At 61.9% G+C, this 15,086-nt stretch overlaps 1 protein-coding gene across 1 annotated transcript in view; it reads right to left on the bottom strand.

The window, feature by feature from the left end:
- The window catches only part of FBN3 (fibrillin 3), a 62,932-nt gene extending 48,438 nt beyond the window's left edge, over positions 1-14,494 (bottom strand). The window contains exons 1-21 of the mRNA XM_042912867.1: positions 14,476-14,494; positions 14,139-14,179; positions 13,926-14,070; positions 13,752-13,822; positions 12,381-12,540; positions 12,031-12,244; positions 11,813-11,895; positions 11,183-11,281; positions 11,144-11,149; positions 10,903-10,992; positions 10,554-10,649; positions 8,802-8,999; positions 8,571-8,696; positions 5,783-5,935; positions 5,484-5,666; positions 4,939-5,082; positions 4,746-4,865; positions 4,498-4,623; positions 1,887-2,009; positions 1,512-1,787; positions 1,170-1,223 (exon numbers count right to left, since the gene is read on the bottom strand). Coding sequence (XP_042768801.1) covers positions 1,170-1,223; positions 1,512-1,787; positions 1,887-2,009; positions 4,498-4,623; positions 4,746-4,865; positions 4,939-5,082; positions 5,484-5,666; positions 5,783-5,935; positions 8,571-8,696; positions 8,802-8,999; positions 10,554-10,649; positions 10,903-10,992; positions 11,144-11,149; positions 11,183-11,281; positions 11,813-11,895; positions 12,031-12,244; positions 12,381-12,540; positions 13,752-13,822; positions 13,926-14,070; positions 14,139-14,179; positions 14,476-14,494 — 2,527 coding nt within the window. The remainder of the gene's footprint in view (positions 1-1,169; positions 1,224-1,511; positions 1,788-1,886; positions 2,010-4,497; positions 4,624-4,745; positions 4,866-4,938; positions 5,083-5,483; positions 5,667-5,782; positions 5,936-8,570; positions 8,697-8,801; positions 9,000-10,553; positions 10,650-10,902; positions 10,993-11,143; positions 11,150-11,182; positions 11,282-11,812; positions 11,896-12,030; positions 12,245-12,380; positions 12,541-13,751; positions 13,823-13,925; positions 14,071-14,138; positions 14,180-14,475) is intronic.
- Between the last annotated feature and the right edge of the window lie 592 nt (positions 14,495-15,086).

Genomic DNA, 15,086 nt, shown 5'->3' with positions numbered 1-15,086 from the left:
CCCCTGGAGCAAACCTTGTACCGCGGCAACACGATCACAACAAAGGCAGTCATACTTGCTACCGTCGCGAAGGGCTTACCATTTTGTGCATATTAACTCGACTGACCCTCACAACAGCCCCGAAACAGGACCTATTATTGTGCCCACTTCACAGACAAGGAAACTGAAGCACAGACAGGGTAAGTAACCTGCCCCAGGTTATTCAGCCTGTAAACAGTAGGGCTGGGATTCGAACCCAGGCATCTGGCTCCAGAGCCAGTGCCTTTAACTGGATGAGCGGGTGGTGGTCCAGATGTCTGTCCTCCCCCAATGGCCCAGAGGTCAAGGGAAAATCAACTGTATCCTAAGTCCTTTGGTTACCACTCAGGCAGAAAGGCTGTTTCTGTGTGTGTGTGTGTGTGTGTGTGTGTGTGTGTGTGTGTGTGTTCAGCAAACCAACGAGAAGACACACACATGGGCAATTTCCTTTGCTTTCAGGTTTCACCTGTACAGATAAGGCCCCTTGGGCTGAGACCTGCTGTGGCCACGGGAGATCAGCCAGGGATCCCAGGGTAGGGACTGTCGGTCATGGGGGGAATGACAAGAATCAGGGAGGTTGGAGAGCGACTGGAGCAAAAAAATCACAGCTCAGGAGGGAAAGGAGGTGTGGGAGAAAGCACAGCTTTGCACACCCACCATCTCTAGCTCCGTGGGTTGAGTCGCGTCTTCCCCAAATTCATACGTGAAAATCCTAAACCCCCAGGACCTCATCATTGGACCTTATGGCAAAACGGGGTCTTTGCAGAGGTGATCCAGGTAAAACAAGGTCGTTAGGGTGGACCCCCCATCCATTCCAGGATGATTGCATACCCATAAAAGGGGGAAATTCGGACACAGACATGCAGGGAGGACCCCACGTAGAGACAGAGGCAGAAATTGGGGCTCCTTCCAAAACGCCAGTGACCACCGGCAGCTGGGAATATAAGCAAGGAACAGGTTCTCCCAACCCTATCTACACGTTGATCTCAGACTTTGAGGCTCCATAGCTCTGGAGGAATAAATTTCTGTGCTTGAAGCCCCCCGCCCTCCCCCAGCCCGTGGTGCCGGGCTACGACAGCCTCCGCAAACTGACACGGTGCCCAGCCAGCACCCCGCCCCCCTGCCCTCTCCCGACACCCGCTGCCACTCACCTCTACCATCCGTGGTGATGCCCAGACCGCTGCCGCACAGAACCTGAAACTCAGCTGGGGTGGCAGAGATAGGGGGAGAGGGGGCAGTGGTCATCGCTGCACCCAAGCCACTCCCAAGGACGTGACCCCTTGGTGTGGAGCAAGAGTCTGGGACCCGATTGCCTCCCCCAACGGAGACAGCAACTTCCTGCGGTGTCTTCTTGGGGAGAGTCACCAGCAGAGAGATGCCCCCCCCACAGCCCATAGGAACCAATACACCTGTCCCCGCCCACCTCCAGGATGATGAACTAGAAGGTCTACGGGGACACAAAGGCAGGCTGGGCCAGGCAGCAGGACACTCACCAGAGTTCTTGGCAGGGCAGAGCTCGCAGGGCTCCCCGAATCCGTGGTCTGGGCTAGCACAGCAGCACTCAGATTTGGTGACCGCCCCGGGGAAGGGGCGTGTGCAGGAGCCCCGCTCCAGGGCCCCGTAGCAGGTGCTGCGCACGTGGGTGTCCACGCACACGCGGCCGTCCGCACCCACCGCCAGCCCCCCCAAGCAGTGGCAGCGGAAGGAGCCCTCGGTGTTGGTGCAGCGGCCGTTCATGCAGATGCCCGGAGTCTGGCACTCGTCGATGTCTGGGGGGGGGGCGCACGGGGAGTCTCTGCAACGGGTCCCAGCGGGCCCCACCGCACCCCACCCCTGCCCAGCCCGTCTGTCCGGCCACCGGGCCTCACCCACACAGTCGCGGCCACCAGGCGCCAGTAGGAAGCCGGATTTGCAGAGACACGTGAAGCTGCCGTCGTCATTGAGGCACACTCCGTTGGTGCACATGGTGGTGGTGGCACATTCGTTGTGATCTAGGGACACCGGAGAGGCTGGAGCCCCGCCCCGGCCCCTGGCTCTGCCGGCCCTGCTCACAGACCGGCCCCCCCTCTCACTTCTCCTCTGCACAGCAGAGTGAGGACTGAGCCCCCAGGACCCCACCCAGGGACTGGGAGCCCCACCAGGCAACTGGCTCTGTCCGCCTGGCTGTCAGTCTGTCTGCTGGAACGCGAGCGCTCCTGGGCCACGCTCGGGTGGGGGCAGGGGGGTCTTTGGCTCCACCTGCATTCTTCCTCCTGGCACAGGTCGGTGCTCCATAAATATTTGTTCAAAGGCAAAGAGTGGTGGCTGCACCAGCCTGTACGAAACGCCACCAAATCGTCCCTTTAAAAATGGTCAAAATGGTTTGAGGCTATGTACGTTTTGCTGCAATTTTTGTCTTTAATAAAGGAGGTGGTGGTGTGAATCTCACCTCAGTTCAAACAAAGAAAAGGGGAGAACAGGGGCGCCTGGGTGGCTCGGTTGGTTGAGCGACTGACTTCATCTCAGGTCATGACCTCGCGGTTCGTGGGTTTGAGCCCTGCGTCGGGCTCTGGGCTGTCAGCTCGGGGGCCCACTCTAGATCCTCTGTCCTCTCCTCCCTCTGCCCCTCCCCCACTCGCACTCTCTCTCTCAAAGATAAACGTTAAAAGAATTTTTGAAAAAAGAAAAGAAAAGGGGTGGGGTGCCTGGGTGGCTCAGTCGGTTGAGAGCCCGACTTCGGCTCAGGTCGCGATCTCGCGGTCCGTGAGTTCGAGCCCCGCTTCAGGCTCTGTGCTGACAGCTCAGAGCCCAGAGCCTGCTTCGGATTCTGTGTCCTCCTCTCTCTCTCTCCGCCCCACCCCTGCTTGTGCTCTGTCTCTCTCTGTCTTTCAAAAATGAATAAACACTAAAAAAAGTGGGGGGGGGACAGTTGACAAGAACTTGGTCTCACTGTAAGGAAGCGGTAGGTGCAGAAATGAGTATCAAAGTATCCGTTCTGAGCAAAAAGGACTACGTCAAAAAAGCAGAAAGGTGGGAATGCGAGCTGGTGCAGCCACTCTGGAAAACTGTATGGAGGTTCCTCAAAAAACTAAAAATAGAACTACCCTATGACCCAGCAATTGCACTACCAGGTATTTATCCACGGGATACAGGTGGGCTGTTTCGAAGGGACACATGCACCCCATGTTTATAGCAGCACTATCAACAATAGCCAAAGCATGGAAAGAGCCCAAATGTCCATTGCTGGATGAATGGATAAAGAAGATGTGGTCTGTATATACAATGGAGTATTACTCGGCAATCAAAAAGAATGCAGTCTTGCCATTTGCAACTACCTGGATGGAACTGGAGGGGATTATGCGAAGCAAAATTAGTCAGAGAAAGACAAATATCATAGGACTTCACTCATATGAGAACTTTAAGACACAAAACAGATGAACATAAGGGAAGGGAAACAAAAATAACATAGAAACAAGAAGGGGGACAAAACAGAAGAGACTCAGGAAGGGTAACAAAAATAACATAAAAACAGGGAGGGGGACAAAACAGAAGAGACTCAGGAAGGGAGACAAAAATAGCATAAAAACAGGGAGGGGGAAAAAACAGAAGAGACTCATAAATATGGAGAACAAACTGAGGGTTCCTGGAGGGGGTGGGGGAGGGGGGATGGGCTAAATGGGTCAGGGGCACTAAGGAATCCACTCCTGAAATCACTGTTGCACTATATGCTAACTAACTTGGATGTACATTTAAAAAAATTAAACATAAAATTTTAAAAAAAGAAAGGAACGAGTGAATGAATGAATGAGCGATGCACACAACAGTCTGCGTGGGAATGTCAATCGCAGTATACCCATAATTGGGAAAAGTGGAAACAGCCCCAACGTCCACCAGCTGAGGGGTGAAGAAACAAGATGGCGCTCACACACGCTCCCCGAACCCCATGGTCCTGATCCCACGCTCTCAGCCAGACTGCGACAGGACAGGACAGGACCGGGGTCGGACAGCCCCTGCTGGGATTCGGGGAGCGAACGCAGGAGGGAGGGAACGAAGGAGTCAGTTAGTTGGCTGAGGGCTTCCCAGGGGTGGTGGCGGCACCACGCTGGCCGCTCGCTCTGAGAAGTGTGGGTGATGGGTTGCAAGGGCTGGGGGGGGGGGGGGGCACGGACATGTGGCAGGCTACCCCCGAGGCACTGGCAGGTGCAGCACGAGGGTGGTGCAGGACCACCCCGAGGACCCAGGTGGACTTTGGGATGGCCCCAGGCCAGCCAGCCTGGTGGCTGCGGCCGGGGAGGGCCCCCGCGGCGACTCGAGGGGCGGCAGGGGCCGCGGCGCAAGAAGGATCTCGAGCAGGCTGGCTGGGTTCAGGAGTGGGAGCGTGGGCTCTCTCTGCCTTAGGGACGGAGGTGGGTGGTCTACAGAGGAGACCGGCAAGGTGGGCCCCACCGGCAGCCACCGGGGCCCCCAAGCCCCCTACCCACCTGCCCACCCCCGACTCACCCACACAGTTCTTGCCCCCCGGGCCGAGCTCGAAGCCCGCGTTGCAGGCACACCGGAAGCTGCCATCTGTGTTGACGCAGCGGCCGCGGTGGCACAGGTTGCTGCCCACAAGGCACTCGTCCACGTCTGGGTGGGGGTGGGGACGCGGGGGAGGTGGCAGGCGGTCAGACTCGGGCACAGGCCGCAGAAGCAGGCTCCCCGCCGGCAGGGCAACCCCAGCGCCCCCGCTCTCCGACCGACGGCCGTACCCACGCACGCCTGCTTGGCCACCGCCGCCTGGAAGCCCTCGTGGCACCGGCAGCGGTAGGAGCCGGGGGTGTTGACGCAGTCTCCGTGGTGACAGGGGCTGCTGGCGCATTCGTCCACGTCTGTGGGCAGAGGACCCTGAGCCCCCGCCCGGCGGGGTGCGCCCCCCCCCCCCCCAACCCGGCCGCCGCTCACCGATGCACTCCCCGCGAACGTCCTGTGCGTAGCCCACGTTGCACTCGCAGCGGTAGCTTGAAGGGGTGGGCAGGCAGCGGCCATTGAGACACAGATTGGTGAAATGCCGGCAGATGTCGATGGTCTGGTTCAGGGTGGCTGTGCCTGAGGGCGGGGACAGCAGGCGCACCTGAGTCTAGGCCGGGCCTCTGTGTGTGGACGCCCACGCGGAGGCTGGAACCCCGCCCACTTCAGCCTGGAGTCCCGCCCTAGCCGCAGACCCCCCACACCGGCTGACACCCCACTGTGGGCCCAGACCCTCACCATGGAGTGAGACCTGCCCCCCACCCCCCCCGCCCCGCGCCCGGTGCCAGACCCCTACCCAAGGCCTGAACCCTGACTTTGAGGCCCAGATCCCACATCTACCCGCACCCCCAGACCGCTGTCCGTATTTTCATTTCTACTGCCCAGGCCAGGACGCCCACTCCAAAGCCCTGACCCTCCCCCTGAGGCCTGGACCCCCTCCCCTAGGTCTTGGATGTCTCTTCCCAAGCCCCAGGCCTCACCAATATGGGCGTTGCCAAGGCCCAGGCCGGGAACGCCACGCCCATTGGAGCCATGGGGGCTGTGCCACGCAGGCCCAAGGCCAGGACCCATGCCGTTGGATCCAAAGCCAGGGAGACCAGGGAAGGGGCCGGGATAGGAGGGCAGCAGCGGGAGCCCCTGCACGCACAGTCGCTGGAACTCATCTGCAAGGAAGCAGAGTTTGAGGCCAGGCCCTCAGTCGTGCCCCAGGGGCCGCAGTCGTCAGGCAGGAGCTCTGGGGGGGCAGAGGAAGGAGGGGGGGCAACCCCAGGCCACTCACCAGAGCCCCTCGGAGGACATGGCTCTGGGGCTGGGCCGGGAGCCCAGCACCTGCCCCTGTCACAGCAACACTGCCTCTGAGTGTAACGGCCAGCAAGGTCTCCGGCACAGCGGCCTACAATCAGCACCGAGAAGCAGGTGCCAGCCCGGTGGTCTGCAACGGGGATGGGAAGGATCTGTTACCAGCCCTGGGTTCAAATCCCAGCTCCACCAACACTGCAGAACCTGCAGAACAGGTTTCCTTGCCGCTCTGTGCCTCAGTTTCCCCATCCATCGAATGGGGGTGCTCAGACCATCCACCTCACCTCAGAAGAAAGTCGCCGGGATGGAAAAGTGGAGGGGGCCCTGTGGGGCACATGGCCGATTGTCACTGAATGAGAATCTTATTACCAAGATTTCCAAATGATCCCAGAGAGATAGATTTGGGCTCATTCCAAGTAAAAGCATTCTGATGCCTACCGCTGGTGTTGGTAGTAAGCTCCCTGTCCCTGCGGGTATTCAACCACACCGAGGACGACCCTTTGGTTTTGGGGGGCTGCCCGGGTTGGGAGGTCAGGCTGAATGCTCAAGCGAGGACGCCAGGATCTGTGGCCGTGTGCCCTCACCGGCCAGCCCTGGGAATCTGGGGAAACCTAAGAGGCTGTGAATTTGAGAAGAGGCCCAAGGAGCAGACTGCTGGATTCATGACCACGGACTGCAGCCCCAGGGGGACTGAACCAGAGGCTCCCCAGACACGAGAACCACGGACACTCTTCCACATCCCACTCTGTTCTTGGGCTGACAGCTTTATGCAGTGATCAGCTTTCTCAGGCCCAAAGAGTATTTTTGGCTTAAAAACGTACAAATCCTGGCCAGTGGCCCACAGTGAAACTTCTCCCACCAGCAGGGAGGGCCCTGGACAGCAGCCCCTGTCCTGCCCCGCCCACGGCTGAGAAAACAGGCAAACATTTCTACCTCCCCAGCTGGACCCCCAGGTGCACGTGTGACAGCTGGGGTACCATCCCAGCCCTTGAAAGGTGGGTTGAGGGGGACAAGGCCTGCCCAGAGGAGGAGAGGTCAACAGACTCATTCAAGGTCACACAGCCACTAAAGAGGGAGGAGGGATGGGAACGCAGATACCCAAACCCCAGGGGATCTGACCAAGCAGCCGCCTCTCAAGTAGGGAAGACAGAGACAGAATGTGAGGATTTTAACAAAAACGATGCTGCTTCTGCTCACAGAGCACCCACGGTGATCGGGCCCAGCCAAGCGCCCCATCTACACCGCTCTCTCGTCTTTGTGAATGTGTATTGAGTGCCCACCACATCCAGCTCCTGGCAAATCACTCCAAAATTGTATTTAATCCTCCCCACGACTCCAAGAGGTAGGTATCGCCACCATCCCCATTTCACAGATAAGGAAGCTGAGGCACAGAGAGGTTAAGACACTTGCCTGAGATCACAGAGTTTGTGAGCAGCTCAGGTAGCAGTTGGCACCCAGGACATTGGCTCAAATCTAGGCTCTACTGTTTAGTGGCTGGGAGAGACCCCCTTTTTCCACCCTTTATTCCAGGGGACTTGCCCAGAGGTGTCATCTACGCTGGCCATGACGGCCCCCAGAGGTGAAGGCATAGAAGGTCTGGCGTTGGCCACAGCACGCTGGCAGAACTCCAAACACAATACTCCCAACCCTGCCTGGTAGAGGCCCAGCCAGAGGGGCCCTGGTGATGCTGGGGAACTGCCAAGCCCCTTCACTCCTCCCCAAACCAGGGCTCTGCCCATCCCCCGCCACAAGTGGCCATATTCCTGGCCAACCTCATTAACCACCGGCAATGTCTAAAGTCTAATGACCAGCTCAGCAGGACAGCAGGACAGGGAGTGAGAGCCCAAAGGTCCCCCGCCTCCCAGGAGGGGGTCCAGGGTGGGGGTGGGGGGCTTACAGGAGTGTGGGCCTCGGTAGGAGGCATGGCACAGAGGACCTCATCCTGGCTGGGGGGGTGGGGGGGAGGTCTGGGGAGCTGGGTATGGCCATATATTCTGGACTTACTGAGTTGGCTCAAGCAAACCTCCCCCTCTGGGTCTGTTTCCCTCTCTCAGACACAGGGTGTGGGGGAAGATGGGGAACTCTTTGAAGTCTCTGGGAAGTCTCTTTAGAAGACAAAGCAATGGGAAGAAGGGCACAGAGACCGAGGCCAGAGGGTCAGGAGGCATAGAGACAGGGAGCCAGAATGGCAACAAGGGTGGCCAGTGAGCCAGAAGGGCACGGGGTGGGCGTCCGAGGGGCAGAGGGGCGGGGCAAGGGGCGGGGCGGCGGGAGAGGGGCGGGGCGGAAGCGAGGGGCTTAAAGACTGGGGTCCAGAGAGCACAAGGGCTAATGGGTAGGGAGCCAGGAAGCCAGAGGGGAGGGAACCCTGTTCCAGAAACGACAGAAGGACATAAAGACCCGAGGGCTAGAGGAGCCCAAGGGCCGAAGGGTTGCAAATATATTTGAGCACGGGGCCTGTCTCCTAACCGCCCCCTGTCCCTCCAGCACCCCCCAGGCCCCAGCTCACCCAGGCAGCGGGAGCCATCCAGGCTGCTGGCAAACCCACGGGGACAGGTGCACACAAAACTGCCAGCTGTGTTGGTGCAGCCGCCCCCGGAGCAGAGGCCCAGCACGCTGACACACTCATCCACATCTGTGTAGACGGATGCCTCGTCAGAAGCGGGTCTGCCACCAGCTGTACCCCTCCTCTTCCTCCTCCTTGCAGGGGAGCCTGAGCTGCCCGGACCCAGAGGAGGCCCCTAGTCCTCACCCTCCCCATCGCCCACCTTCACACTTGGCACTGTTCTCACTGAGCCGGTGTCCAGTGGGGCAGCGGCACTCGAAGGAACCCACGGTATTGATGCAGCTGCCCCCCTGGCACAGGCCCGGGACGGACTGACACTCATCCACATCTGCAAGGGAATGAGAGGCCCGTCAGAGGGAAGAACCAAGGCTGCAAGGGATCCCATTCAGCCCTGGCCCCCAAGACCGTCCTCCCTACTCGCTGACTCCCTTACCTTGACAGGCCCCCGTGTGGATATTGGGGATGAAGCCTCGGCGACAGGGGTGAGGCTGTGCAGGACAGAGCTCACAAGGGACACCCCAGGCCTGGCCCACGGTGGCACAGCAGAGTGCTTTGGTGCACACGAGGCCGATCAGCTGGTGCCGGCACCCCTCAGGGCCCACTTGACCGAAGCAGGGCCCCGTCCGATAGTCTGTGAGACAGGGTAGCTGGCTACTTCAGCTGCCCCCGCCCCAGAACTTCTCATCCCTGCAGCCCCAGCTCGGGCCCTTACCTCTCTTACTCGGACCACTGCTGTGGCCTCCTTTACCAATACAGCAAGCAGCCTTTACTCATGCTGTACCCCAGCCCTATCAGACGAACTCCCATTCACCCTTCAAAACCCTTTCTCCCCAAAGCATTCCCCAACCAACCTCCAAAAGAGAGGCCAGGACCTTCAAGTCCACAAAGAGCAGAGCATGTCAGAGAAGCCGACCACTCCCCCTGGCCCACCCTCCCTTCAGGCCTGGGCAGAGACCATAGATACCCAGCAGGACAGCCTGTCTCATCCCTGAGTGCAGGCCAGGCCCTGCCAGATCTCCCAGACTCGAGGAGGGACCCAGCACAACACCACACCCCTGACCCCTGAGCCCGGCCAAAGGTGGTCTCTCGAGTGCCCCCACCTCTGTACACGGGCTCAGATGTGGGCTTCCTGGTTCCATCCTCCAGATGGTTCCAATCAAGGGGCTGGCGACAGACCAAGGGAAGCCCCTCCCAGAAGGGGAAGGCAAAGCCGGGCCCCCTAGACCCGTATGGAGGAGGAGACACGCAGAAACCAGCAATGGTCCCGACTCCACTAAGCCCAAACAGTTCCAGAATCTCACCTAATTCACCCAGAACTCTGGAGTCCCCCCGGCTCCTGCCTCTCTCTGGGGCCCTCACCGGCCACCACCCACTCAGGCCTCCCTCTCTCACCCGCCCCACCGACCCTCCTCTCCCTCAGCCACCCCACGCTGTTCCCCTTCCCCATCGGTCAGCCCGAATTCCAGTTCCCAAAAGCACCCGGCTCGCACCGAGGTGACCCTCCCAGTCCCTCCAGCCTCTGACTCATAGCTACACCGTCCCCACCCCGGCTTTGGCCACAGATGGGTCTTTTCCTCGAGCGGCACCTGCCAACACTGGGGTCCGCCCACCTCCGCCGGCCTGGGCTCCTGGGCCACACACGCGGGGCAGCCTCGTGGCTCCTGCAGCCGAAACTTCACCAGCCCGGCGTCCCCACCGCTGCCCACTCCTGCTGGCTTTCTCCTTCTCAGCTTCCCCGGGCTCCGTGCTTTCTGCGCACCCTGAGTCACCCTCGCTTGTCTTCCGCCAGAACCTCAACCATCCGCTCAGCTTCGGGCCCACAGACGGGGCAGCCCCGGGCCCGGCTGTCCAGCTATTTCCACCTGCCCCGCATTCAACTTTTCACAAAACACCATTGCCTCCCAACAGATGACCCCCGCCCCACCTCAGCTGTGGGAGTATTTTGACAATGGGGGGGGTGCATTAAAGGGAGGCTTGTCCATCTCATGAACTCTGACGTATCTCTTCTTCCAGGAAGCCCTCCCTGATGCCCTTCCCTGGAGCAGCAGTTTCTCTGCCCTTCACAGCACCGGGGACACTAGAAAGGAGGCCAGCTGGAGCCTCCCAGGGCCTGGCTACATCTCAGGGGCTGCCGGGAAGCCCCCTGCCATCCCCCAAGGCCCCTACCCCACGCCCAGCTTGGTACCTCTCTCACACCGCGGCCCCATGAAGCCATACGCACAGGCGCAGCGGTTCGGCCCTATGCAGCGGCCCCCGTTGTGGCAACCACGGTCACAGACGGCTGTGGAGGAAGAGAGGAGGGTGGCCTGAGGTCCCCTCGCAGCAGAGGGAGCTGGGGCCCCGAAAAGCCCATTTTCACCCAGGAATCCCCACTGTGTGGCCCAGACCCAATGAGAAGACTGTGACGATGGGTACGTATGTCCCTCCCTTCCCTGGTCCCAGAAGAGTGGCCCGCGGGTGGTGGGAGGGGGCAGCTGACAGCAGAGACCCGCCCTCTGGGCCCCCGGGCCCAGGTGTTCACGGGAGATACTCACGCTGCCCACACACCGTGCCCGTGTAGCCCCTCTGGCACAGACAGGACTCCCCTCGGCAGCTGCCCCCATTCATGCAACTGACGCTGCACCCTAAGGACGGGAGGAGGGACACGCGGCAGAGTGGTGACAAACCCTCGAGATGCACGAGATCGGTGGCAAGACGAGGCTGGCCCGGCCCGGCTCTGGTCGGTCCTCCAGCAAAGCCAGCCTGGGCCCCCAGTGGCATCCGGGAGCCTCCCACCTTCTCCTCCTGCCCCCGGGGGGCCATCTCCCTGCTCACCTCGGCTTCCCCCGCAGCTGGGGGCCAGCTTCCCATCAGCACAGGTGCACAGGTTGGGCCGGGAGCAGAAGCCGTCACCACAGGCGTGCCTACAGACGGCTGGCATGGGCAGAGCAGGTGACAGTCAGTCAGGGCTGGGACCCGAATCCTGTGCCGCCCCCGCCCCGCCAGTGCCCAGGCAAGGCTCTGGGTTTCTGTGGGAGCCACGAGGAGAGGGGCTCTTTGGGCCAGAAGGGCTGAGCACTGAGGACAGAAGCCAGAGACGCTGGGTCGGTGACTGTGGTGTGGAGGTGGAGGGCTCTCCTGGGAGTGGAGTCAGATTCTAGAACCTGGGGGATGGGGGGTACAGACTGGCAGAGATAGAGACAGATGGGGGGGAGACAATGGGAGGGAGACAGACAGCCAGGGACAGAGACAAGGAGGCAGTGAGGCAAAGGAAATGAACATAGCAGGGTGGCCTGGGAGCCTGAAGACAGGCCAGGGCCAATCCTGTGGTTCAGCCTGACGCTCCTGGTCAAGTCAGCTGGCAAACAGGGTTGGACTTGCCAGGGGGTTAGAGAGCTGCCCTGGCGTCCCGCCCCCTGCGTCCCCCTCCCCCCCGCCCCACCTCCAGAGGGCAATGGCACTCACGAACGACACACTGGTTCCCGCCTGGCAATGTCCTCCAGCCGGGACAGCAGTAGGCGTGGAAGCGGGAGCCGCACACGTTCGGCCTTTGGGAGAGCGCGGCACAGCGGGTGAGCCCCTGCCCTGCAGGACATCCCCTGGGCCTCCTTCCCCCCACCCAGCAGGACAGCCCAGCCCAGCCCACACCCCAGGGGCCTGTCAGCATGCCGGGAGCCACGCACCCCTGCAAGATGCCCGGGCTGCCACGCCTCCGCACACGTCCGGGACCTGCGGACTCCAAGGCCCTGTCCCATCGGCCGTGGACACCCACCATGCACAGCAGGGCCGTCCAGGCCAGCAGGAGCAGAGCCAGGGGGCCCCAGGCCATGGTGAAAGCCCCAGCCCTTCTCCTTGCTGAGCACAGGCCTTTCAGAACCATCGTGCGTCCCTCAGAGGCTGCAGAGGGGAAGCAGAGTCAACGGCAGCAGAAGCCACAGAGTACCCAGGGGAACCAGGAGGCTGGGACGGCTGGATGGCAGGGTGAGGGGACGGGGAACAGGTACTAGAGCCCAGGGAGGCATCCAGCCCTGACCCAAAACCAGGTGAACAGTCAGGGCAGGCTTCTTGGAGGAGGTGTGATGTCTCAGAGTTAGCTGAGAGAAGAGTGCTGGGAGCAGAGTGCGCAGTGAGAGCACAGGCGGGGGGAGTGTGGAGTGGAACTTCAACTTGCCGTCCAGGGCGATGGACAAGCCCTGAAGGGCGTGAAGCGGGAGGAACAAAGGCAGAATGGGTGTTTGGTGGGGTGTGGAAGGGCTTGCAGGGGCCTGGGAGGAAGCGTGCAGGTGAGGAGGCTGGGGCAGGGGTCCAGAGAGGGGAGGGGACAGAATTCCAGGACTAATGAGGAGATGAGTCACCAGGAGTTGGAAGCTGGTTCCAAAGGAGGCAGGAGGCATTGAGGAGACTCCCGGAATCCTGGCTGGGAGAGCTGACGGGAGGGGACCCGAGGGCAGGGGGGACAGGTGGCGGATGCCCATTAGGGTGGCGCACTCCCTCCACCCAGCAGGGAAGGGATAGCTGTTGTGCCCAATGCACAGACGAGCAAATCAAGGCCATCACACAGTTAGTGAGGGGCTGGGGGTGGGTGAGTGCTGAAGCCCAGGCAGAGGCGGGGAGAGGGAGAGGACGGGTGCGCCCCCCCTCTGAGGAGGTGGCCGGCTCTCTCCAGAACCCGGAAGGGCAGGAGGCTAGAGACGGAGGTGAAGGAGATGACCAGGTGCGGGTTAGGAGGAAGGAAGCTGAGTACTTGGAGGACAGCAGACAGACCAAGTGGCCTTCTGGGGGACCCTTTCAGCTCCTACTTTCCAGACCAGGGAGAAGAACTGGTCCTGGGTAGGGACCGTGCAGGAAGTCTGCTGTGTGCCCTTGGGCCGGTGGCTGCCCCTCTCTGGGCCTTGGGTGACAAGAGAGCCTGACCAGGTGGTCCCCAGGTCCTCGGGGAAGGGAGAGACCCTTGTCAACCGTGGCGAGAGTCGGGAAGCCTCAGCCCGGCTGGGGAGGGGCACCCCTTTCTCGCCTCCAAGCTGTCCCACTTCAATCCGCGCGGGGAGGACGCCTTCTCCAGGCAGCCTCGGGGCGCACGCCGCCTCGCTCCCCGCCCCCTCTGCCCCCGGGCTGGGGGGGGTGGGGGGGTGGGGGGTGGGTAGAGACTCTGACCAGTCCTGACCCCTGACCCGGCATCCTCCTCCCCCCCAGCCCTCCCCGCCCTCCGCCCTCCGCCCTCCGCGCCCCGCGTCCCGGAGGTGCTCGAATGAATGAGCCGGGAAGGCGCGCACGGCGCCGGGCGGGAAGCGAGCGGTCCGGGGCTCCGCGGACGAGGAGGGGGACCCGCCGGCCGCGATCTCCACCCGGCAGGGCCGAGGACCGAGGGCCCCCGGGCCGCGACCGCGCTCGGCTCCGCCCTCACCTGCGGGCCGCGGCCCTCCCGCCGCCCGGCGCCCCCGTCCCGCGCGGAGAGGGGAGCGGGTGGGCCCGGGGCTGCGGCCGCGAACAAAGGAATCCCCTCCCCCTCCCCGGCCCCGGCCTCCCCCGCCCCCCGCCGTCCCCGCGGGCGCCCCGGCGGGCCCCGCGCGACTCCGACCTGCGAGCCGGCGCGCGTGGAGGCAGGCACGGCGAGCGGACGCGGGGCTCCGCGCTGGAGGGCCGGCTCGCGCGGCGCCGGGGGCCCGGGGCGGGAAGGCGAACCGAGAGGCCGACCCCGTCGCGTTCGCAGCCCGGAGCCGCCACTGGGGGGGCGGGGGGGGGGGCGGGGGGAGTTGGGGGCGGGAGGAGTCGGGGGAGGGCGCGTTTGCACCTCGAAGCTCCCGAGGCGGGGGCCGGGGGCTCGGATCCGGGCTGGGGGGAGGGGTTGGAGCTGGGGGGAGGGCCTGGGGCTGCGGTGGGGGGGGGGGGGGGGAGACTCGGAGAGGCTGGAGAAGCCGGAGGGGGGGGTACCCAGAGCTCTGCCGGGGCTGAGAGGCTAGATGGGAGGGGGGGGCTCAGGGCGCTGGAGGGGGATGGGGGGGGTGGGGGGGGTGGGGCTGCAGGAACCGCGTGTTCGGATAGGAATTGATCTGGAGGTAGCCCTGAGGCGGGGCTCCGATTTGGGGCGGCCGGGAAGCCAGCCAGGGCCGGGAGGTCCCGGGACTCACCTAGGAGGCCGCCCTTCATCGTCCCAAGCCACCTCCCCTTCCCTCGGGCGGGCAAGGAGAATTCCAAGGGTGACGTTGGAAACTCACCTGGCCGCGCCTGGAGCCTGGATTCTTAACCAAGATCCGGAGGCCCCTAAATGTAGGCAAACCATTGGGCAAAGGTGCCCTTCCTGAGAAGGCCCCCGGTTTTCACCTGATTCTCCAAATGAAGAGTTTAAGAATCCAACAGGTCTAGACTTTCTGGGCCTCAGTTTCTCTACCTGTCAAAGGGGCCCAGACTTCAGAATTTTGGCTGCCTGTTTGGGCTGTACATTCCCGGTGAAAATTTGTAAGTTCCACCCACCACTTTTCCAGCTTTGAGAACAGAGACCACCGCTGCCCCTCAAGGTGGGGATCAAGTCAGGGCAGTTGGGTGGAGCTGGAACTGTTAATGCCGCTCAGCAAACTCCTATGCATCTGGCAGAGCCCGGTTCTAAAAGCCCCTCCCTACTCCCATATTGTTAGCTTACCCTATTACATCCCCAAAGCTGATTGCGCTGATCGTGTCTCCATCACGGCACTTCCAGAATGTTATAAATAAATAGTAAAAGTAATTTGAGCTCGTGTTTAAT

This window comes from Panthera leo, chromosome A2, assembly GCF_018350215.1.
Source record: "Panthera leo isolate Ple1 chromosome A2, P.leo_Ple1_pat1.1, whole genome shotgun sequence".
In the NCBI taxonomy this organism is placed as follows: domain Eukaryota; kingdom Metazoa; phylum Chordata; class Mammalia; order Carnivora; family Felidae; genus Panthera; species Panthera leo.
Note: the sequence above shows the minus strand (reverse complement) of the source record. Positions and strands in the feature narration are given on the sequence as shown.